This window comes from Heptranchias perlo, chromosome 1 (assembly GCF_035084215.1).
Source record: "Heptranchias perlo isolate sHepPer1 chromosome 1, sHepPer1.hap1, whole genome shotgun sequence".
Classification (NCBI taxonomy): domain Eukaryota; kingdom Metazoa; phylum Chordata; class Chondrichthyes; order Hexanchiformes; family Hexanchidae; genus Heptranchias; species Heptranchias perlo.
This window is the reverse complement of record NC_090325.1, coordinates 198,038,702-198,050,909: the sequence shown is the minus strand read 5'-3', so window position 1 is coordinate 198,050,909 and position 12,208 is coordinate 198,038,702. Positions and strand designations below refer to the sequence as shown.

The following is a 12,208-nucleotide window of genomic DNA, read 5'->3' as shown; positions in this document are numbered from 1 at the left end:
ACTTGTCTGGCGCGAATGTTACTTGCCACTTATGAGCCCAAGCCTGGATGTTGTCCAGGTCTTGCTGCTTGCGGGCTCAGACTGCTTCATTATTTGAGGGGTTGCGAATGGAACAGAACACCGTGCAATCATAACCTTATGATGGAGGGAAGGTCATTGATGAAGCAGCTGAAGGTGGTTGGGCCTAGGACACTGTGGTATAGAGACTCTGATATCTAGAGCAACAAGGTTGCTGGCATGTCTCATACTGCTTTTTGCGGGTCCTTTCACCACACTGAAGGCAGATGTCCATTGTACTGCTGATGAGCAAGCTGGGAGACCTGGAATGACAGCAACTGGAAGGTATTACCTGGAGAGGAAGTTGGAGAAGACATACGACATGCTTGTATATACAGGGTTCGGCACCTACCATGTTAGAGAGCCAAGCTGTAGCTGTGGGAATACCTCATCACCAACTACAGGAATCATAGGTCAATGGGGTATGGTATTTGTGCATGATGTGACAGGGAGGATGGTGGAAATGAACACCACATTTTATGTGTGGGAAGTAAGTGGGGTCTTCTTGCGGTTGAGGTAGCTCTAAAATAGCACATCTGGCGATGGGAGTTCTGAGGCAGACTCAGTAATCGGATATGTGAATCAACAACAACAATTTGCATTTATATAGCATCTTTAACGTAGTAAAACGTCCCAAGGCGCTTCACAGGAGCGATTATCAAACAAAATTTGACACTGAGCCACATAAGGAGGTAATAGGACAGGTGGCCAAAAGCTTGGTCGAAGAGGTAGGTTTTAAGGAGTGCCTTAAAGGAGAGAGAGATGGAGAGGTTTAGGAGGGACTTCCAGAGCTTAGGGCCTAGGCAGCTGAAGGCACAGCCGCCTATGGTGGAGTGATTAAAATCGGTGACGCGTAAGAGGCAAGAATTGGAAGAGCGCAGAGATCTTGGAGGATTATAGGGCTGGAGGAGGTTACAGAGATAGGATGGGGCAAGGCCATGGAGGGATTTGAAAACAAGGGTGAGAATTTTAAAATCGAGGCATTCCCGGACCCTGTATATACAAGCATGTCGTATGTCTTCTCCAACTTCCTCTCCAGGTAATACCTTCCAGTTGCTGTCATTCCAGGTCTCCCAGCTTGCTCATCAGGGCCTGGACAGCGCTGCCTGTGGTTGTCAAAGTCACTGTGGCCCTTAAGTTTATGCCATGGGGTTGTTCCAGGCGACATCGCCCAGTTCATTGTCCACCACTGCATTAGAGAGGTGACGAGGCTGTCTACGCCAGGAGCAACACCATCTCTCTTTCCCCATGGACAGCGCGAAGCAGGATGAGAGAGCACTCGGCTTTGCCTACTTTGCAGGCTTCCCCAGGGTCCATTGGGTTATAGAGTACTCACATTACTGTGTTGGCATCTTCCTCAACAGAAAGGGATACCACCCCCTCAACATACAGCCCGTTTGCGACCAAAGGCAGTGCATGATGCAGCAACCATGATGCCATCATCCCGTGCCAGTCCTCTGCCTCACCTCAATCCCAATCAGACCCTCAGGTTACAGGCTGGCTACTTGGTGATAAGGAGTATCTTCTCCAGACGTGGCTCATGACTCCTGTCAGGAACCCAGGCACAGACAACGAGAGCTATGCCGCCAACAAACATCTCATTGAGCAGACTACCGGCATGCTCAAACAACGGTTCCACTACATGGAGCGTTCTGGAGGAGCTCAGCAGCATGCTCCATGACCGTATCTCCAAATGTGTGGTGGATTACTGAATGCAGTAGCCAGGGGGAACCAGCCCTTACCACCAGCGCCCCTAGCTCTCAGAAAACAACTCACACAAGAGTGCTTCACCCATTAGCTGCAATTACCAGTTGAGATTGCCTAAATTAAATTCATACAGGGCCCCTAAAGGAGACTTCCATCCCATCCTTTGGCTGGATTTAAACCAATATCCCAAACATGCATAATACTTAGAAATTATAATCCCCAGAGATAGATCCACTTTTGTCAAAGTCAATTTGAAACCTGTTTGTGGTTCCTGTGGGGGAGTTCACCAGAAAACTTTGTATGAACAGATTGCACATAAGCAGGGATTTAGGAGTCCTTAAAAGTGTGAAAATTTTTATTTGAAAATCTTTCTTTCTTCGTAGATTGATTTCCCTCCCACGCACAGGATGCAGCATTGAGCTGATTGTGATTTGAACAAAATTAGCTGGACTGCTTTATCTCTCTTTGATGCACACTACTTCCCATGTCTCCTCCCCCACCTTAAATATAATCAAATATTTTACCACCACTTTCAATGTTTCTGTTGGGCAAAAGAAAATGTGTTCAATATCCCTGCTGTCTGCAAAAGGGATTTTTCTCTGCTTATCTGTCAGCTGCTCAGAGACAGCAGAAAAAGCACGCATGAGACCCATCTACTCTCACTGCATTATAGCGGAAAATGGGACTAACTGGATACTCTTACAAAGAGCCAGCAAGGGCTCGATGGGCTGAATAGCCTCCTTTTGTGCTTTAACCATTCTATGATTACAAGCCACGGTTTCACCATGGCATGCTAAATTGCTCAGAACTACCTTGCTTCAGGATTTACATACTGAGATTTCCCCCTCTATGTGGAAGAAACTTTGCAAGGACAATTATCTTGGACTAACTTGGAATAGGAATTTTTGACTTGTCACCTCTAAGGTAGGAATTTGAGCTGTACTGTGAGGGGTTTGTTCCCTGACCACTTGACCATGGACTATTATTAATAACATCTAGTTTGATGTCTGACAATTGGATCATCCATTGTTCTCAACAAGGGTAACAATTCAAATTTAGGGAGAATCTTAAAAGGAGAAAAGCGAAGGAACTAAAACTGCATAAAAGCCACACAAAAGTGTCTTTAATATTTTACTTAAACCACAGATACAGTTTTAGTAATCAGCCCCTGATTTGCCAAGTGTATTTTGAATAGAGTGTAGGCTGGATTTTTTTGCCTGCCCTCAAAGATTTTTCAGTGGATTTGTGGGTGGGTAGAATGTAAAATTGCTCTGCCATGTCCCCGATTTTCTTAGAATCTTCCATTTCCTGCTGCCCAAGCCCAGCAGTGGACATTATACCTATCTACATATGGAAAGTCAATGCAAATGTGGAACTATGTCCTCTAACATATCACCCCCCATTTGTCTCACTACTAGACTGAACAACAGGGACATCTGTCAGTCTCAAGTCTCTGGTTTTCCAAAGGTAGAGCAGGGAGACTCATGAATTTGTTTTGTGCTGCAGTGTCTATATAATTACTCTGTGATAGTTTTCACTGGCCCAAAGAGGACACCTTCACCCCTACACTATGGCAGCCCCCCAAAACTCCACCCCCATTTCAGCTGGATTTCCAGACAGTGGCCAAGGTTTCTACCTCCAATATTCATATGACCCCAAGACTAGAAGACCAGTCAGAGTCAGGGGTGAAAGTCCTGCCTCCCTCCCCTTCCCATCCCCCAGAGATGTGCCCAAATGAAAAAAACATGGAAAATCTTAAGTTCTTGCATTTACACCTATGAACACAGCAATCTACTCTATTTCATATATTGGAAGTGGATTGATCAGCTATAAAACATAGATTAGCTGCATTACCGTCACTCAATAATTCTATAAGATTCCAATGTCCCTCCACTTAAACCAAAATGTTTCACTGTTCTCAATCAAAGGCGAGCATGTTTTTCTTGAGTACAGTGACTATAACAATCTGCAGCTCTGTTATTTCTGAGTTGAACAGTAGATTGCAGAAGTACTACAAACAGTAATCATCACACAATTTCCAAATTCTATGTCAGACAGGTCTGCAGAAATTTCTTGGTGTAAATCTAGTTAATGAATCAATGAAGAGTGCTCCAGTCCCAATAGTCACTAAATTAGAAATATACAATGTAATCCTTGGAGCAAATGATAAAATAGAAAGGTGTACAGTGACTATTTATTACAATTCACTGGACAGCTGTTTCTAATAGTATAACCTTAGATGTGCAATCAAGTGCGAAATATATATCACTGTGCAAAAAGTATATTTTTTTCCCATCCCAAATTTGTTTTTACAACTATTTCTTTAGATTAAAAAAAATCAGTTTCTACATCACACAATCGAATGTGACCCGTATTTTAGTAAAAATATGATGAAAGGGCAGTGATTCAAAGCAGAAGTAGAATCGTGTACAAATTAACTCTTCAGCAGATCACCAGCAGGGCAATTAGTTCCTTGGCATCTTGTATGCTTGTTGGTATTTGTGACCCATCTTCTGCGACATGGGTTCCAATGAGGAAAAGCTTCCTTTCGTCACCTAGCTCAGCGAGGGAAAGTTGCTCATGGATTTCTGAAATAGTACATGCCCCTTCAATATCCTGAAAGACAATAATAAAACCCAATGTTAGCATCTTACAGACAAGTAATTACCCATTTAACATTTTGTTACAGGTTCCAAATTCTTTAGTAATTGCTGGAAAACAGGAACACAATAAAACACACGGCAACATATGGAGAAAGGTCTAAACCAGGGCAACACGAAATACACATCTAAAATGTTGAATAATATCGATACACTGATGACTCTCAAACCAAGACAATGGGCATGTAAATAACATTCTTCCTGTTCCATATTGTGCAGAATAGGTATATTTAATTCAATTGGTAACCCTCCAGTTCCCGAACAAAACTTCAATATCCATGTTTGAAAGATTGTAATTAAGCTACTACTTTGTGACTTCTCTCAGCGTTCTAGCATGCAGCTATCAAGGTCCAGTGCTTTTTCTGCTTTGAGTTCCACTAATTTTTTCAGTTCTATTTCCTTATTTATAGTTATCCTATCTAACTGCTCCAGTTCCTCCTTCTTGTACCCTTTCATTCCCACTACCACGCTCTTCTGTGAAAATTGAAGTGAAGTGCTCATTTAATATCTCCACCATTCCTTCATCCTCCATAAAAGATTTCCTTTTTCACCTTTAATCGGTCCTACCCTTTTATTCAGCTGCCCCCTCACAGCCTTTCCAATCTTTTTTTCTTCCCATGGGCCCTCTTATAAAGGGCAACAAAAAAACGTTGTAGCTGGTGATGTTAGCTCGCCTCCAGAATGGGCGTACCAGCACCACACTTCCCTCTCAATCACCCCTCCCCATAGCTGCCCATACTGGTACAGACACCTGCCAGCATTATTTATATTGGATGACTTTGTCCTGACCCCAGCTACTCTGGTGGAGCGGTCAGCTGCGGAGGGGCATTCCCACGATGCCGCACTTGCGGTGGGATCTTTGGGTCGGATATTTTTAGTCTGCTTTGTCGTTGTTGGGGAAAAAACTGTTTGCCATTAATTAGCTTGCAAAACAGTGCTGCAAAATTTAAGTCAGAAATAAAATATCAGTATGGAAGGAATGCACCTTACAGTTACAGAATCATAGAAAGGTTACAGCATGGAAGGAGGCCATTCGGCCCAATGAGTCCACGTCAGCTCCAAGCATGAGCAATCCAGCTGGTCCCACACCCCGCCCTTTCCCCGTAGCCCTGCAAATTTTTTCCTTTCAAGTACTTATCCAGTTCCCTTTTGAAGGCCATGATTGAATCTGCCATCACCATCCCCTCTGGCAGTGCATTCCAGATCCTAACCACTCGCTGTGTAAAAATGTTTTTCCTCATGTCACCTTTGGTTCTTTTGCCAATCACCTTAAATCTGGTCCTTGACCCTTCCACCAATGGAAACAATTAGAACCATAGAACCATAGAAAAGATATAGCACAGAAGGGGGCCATTTGGCCCATCGTGTCCGCGCCAGCTCGAAGAACAACCAGGTGCGCATTCTAATCCCACCTTCCGGCACCCGGTCCGTAGTCCTGCAGCTTACAGCACTTTAGGTGCAGGTCCAGGTACTTTTTTAAAAAGTTGAGGGTCCCTGCCTCTACCACCAATTTGGGCAGCGAATTCCATACACAGACCACCCTCTGGGTAAAAAGGTTTTTCCTCATGTCCCCTCTAATCCTTCTAATGTCCCTAGATAGGTTCTCTCTATCTACTCTGTCTATACCCTTCATGATTTTGAATACCTCGATCAAATCTCCTCGCAACCAAGGATCTTTGGGTCGGATATTTTTAGTCTGCTTTGTTGTTGTTGGGAAAAAACTGTTTGCCATTAATTAGCTGCAAAATTTAAGTCAGAAATAAAATATCAGTATGGAAGGAATGCACCTTACAGTTACAGAATCATAGAAAGGTTACAGCATGGAAGGAGGCCACTCGGCCCATTGAGTCCAAGGAGAACAATCCCAGCATCTCCAGTCTACAACCCCAGCTTCTCCTTCATTGCAAGAGGATTTGATTCCAGGAGCAAGGATGTCTTACTGCAGTTATACAGGGCCTTGGTGAGACCACACCTGGAGTATTGTGTGCAGTTTTGGTCTCCTTACCTAAGAAAGGTTATACTTGCCATAGAGGGAGTGCAGCGTAGGTTCACCAGACTGATTCCTGGGATGGCAGGACTGTCGTATGAGGAGAGATTGGGTCGACTAGGCCTGTATTCCCTTGAGTTTAGAAGAATGAGAGGGGATCTCATTGAAATATGTAAAATTCTGACAGGGCTAGACAAACTGGATGCAGGGAGGATGTTTCCCCTGGCTGGGAGGTCCAGAAAGAGGGGTCACAGTCTCAGGATACGGGGTAGGGCATTTAGGACTGAGATGAGGAGAAATTCCTTTGCTCAGAGGGTGCTGAACCTATGGAATTCTCTACCACAGAAGGCTGTGGAGGCCAAGTCACTAAATATATTTAAGAAGGAGCTAGATAGATTTCTAGACACAAAAGGCATCAAGGGGTATGGGGAGAGAGCGGGAATATGGTATTGCGATAGAGGATCAGACATGATCATATTGAATGGCGGAGCAGGCTCGAAGGGTCGAATGGCCCACTTCTGCTCCTATTTTCTATCCACGTAACTCAGGTCCCTCATTCCCGGAATCATTCTAGTAAATCTCTTCTGCACCCTTTCTAAGCCCTTCACATCTTTCCTGAAGTGCGGTGCCCAGAACTGGACACAATACTTCAGTTGTGGCCGAACCAGTGTTTTATAAAGGTTCATCATGACTTCATAGTTTTATACTCTATGCCTCTAATTGCAAAGCCCAGGATCCCATATGTTTTTTAAACTGATTTCTCAACCTGCACTGCCACCTTCATCGATTTGTGCACATATACCTCCAGATCTCTCTGTTCCTGTACCCCTTTTAGAGTTCTCTAGTTTATATTGCCTCTCCTCGTTCTTCCTACCGAAATGTATCACTTCGCATTTTTCTGTGTTAAATTTCATCTGCCACGTGTCCGCCCATGCCACCAGCCTGTCTATATCCTCTTGAAGTCTATCACTATCCTCCTCACTGTTTACTACCCTTCCAAGTTTTGTGTCATCTGCAAATTTTGAAATTGTGCCCTGTACACCCAAGTCCAAGTCATTCATGTATATCAAGAAAAGCAGTGGTCCCAGCACTGACCCCTGGGGAACACCACTGTACACCTCCCTCCAGTCCGAAAAAACCACCGTTCACCATTACCCTGTGTTTCCTGTCATTTAGCCAATTCTGTATCCATGTTGCTACTGCCCCCTTTATTCCATGGGCCACAATCTTGATGATAAGCCTACCGTGCAGCACTTTATCAAACGCCTTTTGAAAGTCCATATACACCACATCAACTGCATTGCCCTCATCTACCCTCTCTGTTACCTCATCAAAAAACTCCATCAGGTTAGTTAAACACAATTTGCCTTTAACAAATCCATGCTGGCTTTCCCTAATCAATCCACCCTCGTCCAAGTGATTGTTAATTCTGTCCCAGATTATCGTTTCTAAAAATTTCCCCACCACTGAGGTTAAATTGACTGGCCTATAGTTGCTGTGTTTATCCTTACACCCATTTTTGAACAAGGGTGTAACATTTGCAATTCTCCAGTCCTCTGGCACCACCCTTGTATCTACGGATATTTGGAAGATTATGGCCAGTACCTCCGTAATTTCCACCCTTACTTCCCTCAGCAACCTAGGAGGCATCCCATCCAGACCGGGTGACTTATCTACTTTAAGTACAGCTAGACTTTCAAGTACCTCTTCTTTATCAATTTTTAGCACATCCAGTATCTCAACTATATCTTCCTTTACTGAGGCTATGGCAGCATCTTCTTCCTTGGTAAAGACAGAAGCAAAGTACTCATTTAATACCTCAGCCATCCCCTCTGCCTCCATGAGTAGATCTCCTTTATGGTTCATAATTGGCCCCACCCATCCTCTTACTACCTGTTTACTGTTTACATGCCTGTAGAAGTATTTTGGATTCCCTTTTATGTTGGCTATTCTCATATTCTCTTTGTCCCTCTTATTTCCTTTTTCAATTCCCCTCTGAACTTTCTATATTCTGCCTGGTTCTCACTTGTGTTATCAACCTGACATCTGTCATAAGCCCCTTTTTTCCGTTTCATCTTACTCACTATCTCTTTTGTCATCCAGGGAGCTCTGGCTTTAGTTGCCCTACTTTCTGCCTCATGGGAATGTGCCGAGACTGTACCCGAACTATGCTCTCCCATGACACTTGCTCCACTTGGCCCGCCTCATTCCTGAGAACAAAGTCCAGCACTGCGTCCTTCCTCTTGGGCCGCAAACGCACTGGTTAAGAAAGTCATCCTGAACACATTTCAAAAATTCCTCCGCCTCTGTGCCCCTTATATTATTATTGTTATCCCAGTCTATATTAGGATAGTTGAAGATAGTTTATGTCTGTGCTTACTTAACAGTAGCCAAGCAGCAACACAGTAGGCCAGACATGTCCAGGCTTTTTGGTCAATCCCATGAAGCCTTGTGAGCCGCCTATTAGGGGTAGATTTTTATGGTCTTGCACCTGGGCATATTGGATTGTCTGGGCACAGTGAATACAGGAAAATCTGCTCAAAGGAGTTTAAATCCATCTATCCATTCATTTGCATATATCTCAAATTGACAGATTTTGATCCACCAATTAGACAAACAGCATTAAGAACAGCCCTTTCCAAACCTCTAGGCCCACAAAATTCCAACAGGACATATTACCAAAGACTGCATGGGCTTCGAGGGGTAGGTTTTTAAAAAAATTTGTTCATGGGATGTGGGCATCGCTGGCGAGGCCGGCATTTATTGCCCATCCCTAATTGCCCTTGAGAAGGTGGTGGTGAGCCGCCTTCTTGAACCGCTGCAGTCCGTGCGGTGAAGGTTCTCCCACAGTGCTGTTGGGGAGGGGCTTGGACTTTCAGGATTTGACCCAGCGACGATGAAGGAACGGTGATATATTTCCAAGTCGGGATGGTGTGTGACTTGGAGGGGAACGTGCAGGTGGTGTTGTTCTCATGTGCCTGCTGCTCTTGTCCTTCTAGGTGGTAGAGGTCGTGGGTTTGGGAGGTGCTGTCAAAGAAGCCTTGGCGAGTTGCTGCAGTGCATCCTGTGGATGGTACACACTGCAGCCACAGTGCGCCGGTGATGAAGGGAGTGAATGTTTAGGGTGGGGGATGGGGTGCCAATCAAGTGGGCTGTTTTATCTTGGATGGTGTCGAGCTAATATTGAATCGGGGACAGAGACTCGATAAAATTAACAAAAGTAAAGCAACAGTAATGAAGAAAATAATAGCACTAAAGAGTCACAAATCCCCAGGACCAGACGGTTTCCATCCCAGGGTTTTAAAGGAAGTAGGTGAGCAGATTGCAGATGCCCTAACTATAATCTTTCAAAGTTCTCTAGATTGGAAAATTGCACATGTCACTCCGCTTTTTAAGAAAGGAGAGAGAGGGAAACCGGGGAATTATAGACCAGTTAGCCTAACATCTGTTGTGGGGAAATTGCTGGAGTCTATAATTAAGGATAGGGTGACTGAACACCTCGAGAATTTCCAGTTAATCAGGGAGAGCCAGCATGGATTTGTGAAAGGTAGGTCGTGCCTGACAAACCTGATTGAATTTTTTGAAGAGGTGAATAAAGTAGTGGACAGGGGAATGTCAATGGATGTTATTTATATGGACTTCCAGAAGGCATTTGATAAGGTCCCACATACGTGACTGTTAGCTAAGAAAGAAGCCCATGGACTCAAGGGAAAAGTACGGACTTAGTTAGGAAGTTGGCTGAGCGAAAGGCGACAGAGAGTAGGGATAATGGGTAAGTATTCACATTGGCAGGATGTGACTTGTGGAGTCCCGCAGGGATCTGTCTTGGGGCCTCAATTATTCACAATATTTATTAACGACTCAGATGAAGGCATAGAAAGTCTCATATCTAAGTTTGCTGATGACACAAAGATTGGTGGCATTGTAAGCAGTGTAGATGAAAACATAAAATTACAAAGTGATATTGATAGATTAGGTGAATGGGCAAAACTGTGGCAAATGGAATTCAATGTAGACAAATGTGAGATCATCCACTTTGGATCAAAAAAGGATAGAACAAGGTACTTTCTAAATGGTAAAAAGTTAAAAACAGTGGATGTCCAAAGGGACGTAGGGGTTCAGGTACATCGATCATTGAAGTGTCATGAACAGGTTCAGAAAATAATCAATAAGGCTAATGGAATGCTGGCGTTTATATCTAGAGGACTAGAGTACAAGGGGGCAGAAATTATGCTGCAGCTATACAAAACCCTGGTTAGACCGCACCTGGAATACTGAGAGCAGTTTTGGGCACCGCACCTTCGGAAGGACATATTGGCCTTGGAGGGAGTGCAGCGTAGGTTCACTAGAATGATACCCGGTTACGAGGAGAGATTACACAAATTGGGGTTGTATTCTCTAGAGTTTAGAAGGTTCAGGGGTGATCTGATCGAAGTTTATAAGATATTAAGGGGAACGGATAGGGTGGATAGAGAGAAACTATTTGCGCTGGTTGGGGATTCTAGAAGTAGGGGGCACAGTCTAAAAATTAGAGCCAGACCTTTCAGGAGTGAGATTAGAAAACATTTCTACACACAAAGGGTGGTAGAACTTTGGAACTCTCTTCCGCAAACGGCAATTGATACTAGCTCAATTGCTAAATTTAAATGTGATATAGATAGCTTTTTGGCAACCAAAGGTATTAAGGGATATGGGCCAAAGGCAGGTATATGGAGTTAGATCACAGATCAGCCATGATCTTATCAAATGGCGGAGCAGGCACGAGGGGCTGAATGGCCTACTCCTGTTCCTATGTTCCTTTCTTGAGTGTTGTCGGAGCTGCACTCATCCAGGCAAGTGGAGAGTATTCCATCACACTCCTGACTTGTGCCTTGTAGATGGTGGAAAGGCTTTGGGGAGTCAGGAGGGGAGTCACTCGCCGCAGAATTCCCAGCCTCTGACCTGTTCTCGTAGCCACAGTATTTATATGGCTGGTCCAGTTAAGTTTCTGGTCAATGGTGACCCCCAGGATGTTGATGGTGGGGGATTCGGCGATGGTAATGCCATTGAATGTCAAGGGGAGGTGGTTAGACTCTCTCTTGTTGGAGATGGTCATTGCCTGGCACTTATCTGGTGCGAATGTTACTTGCCACTTATGAGCCCAAGCCTGGATGTTGTCCAGGTCTTGCTGCATGCGGGCTCAGACTGCTTCATTATTTGAGGGGTTGCGAATGGAACTGAACACTGTGCAATCATCAGCGAACATCCCCATTTCTGACCTTATGATGGAGGGAAGGTCATTGATGAAGCAGCTGAAGATAGTTGGGCCTGGGACACTGCCCTGAGGAACTCCTGCAGCAATGTCCTGGGGCTGAGATGATTGGCCTCCAACAACCACTACCATCTTCCTTTGTGCTAGGTACGACTCCAGCCACTGGAGAGTTTTCCCCCTGATTCCCATTAACTTCAATTTTACTCGGGCTCCTTGGTGCCACACTCTGTCAAATGCTGCCTTGATGTCAAGGGCAGTCCCTCTCACCTCAACTCTGGAATTCAGCTCTTTTGTCCATGTTTGGACCAAGGCTGTAATGAGGTCTTGAGCCGAGTGGTCCTGGCGGAACCCAAACTGAGCATCGGTGAGCAGGTTATTGGTGATTAAGTGCCGCTTGATAGCACTGTCGACGACACCTTCCATCACTTTGCTGATGATTGAGAGGAGACTGATGGGGCGGTAATTGGCCGGATTGGATTTGTCCTGCTTTTTGTGGACAGGACATACCTGGGCAATTTTCCACATTGTCGGGTAGATGCCAGTGTT

At 44.6% G+C, this 12,208-nt stretch overlaps 1 protein-coding gene across 1 annotated transcript in view; it reads right to left on the bottom strand.

Moving 5' to 3' along the window:
• Positions 1-2,861: 2,861 nt before the first annotated feature.
• Positions 2,862-12,208, bottom strand: part of LOC137331278 (ADP-ribosylation factor-like protein 9) — a 45,388-nt gene continuing 36,041 nt past the window's right edge. Inside the window, exon 4 of the mRNA XM_067994978.1 lies at positions 2,862-4,380. Coding sequence (XP_067851079.1) covers positions 4,207-4,380 — 174 coding nt within the window. The 3' untranslated portion in view covers positions 2,862-4,206. The remainder of the gene's footprint in view (positions 4,381-12,208) is intronic.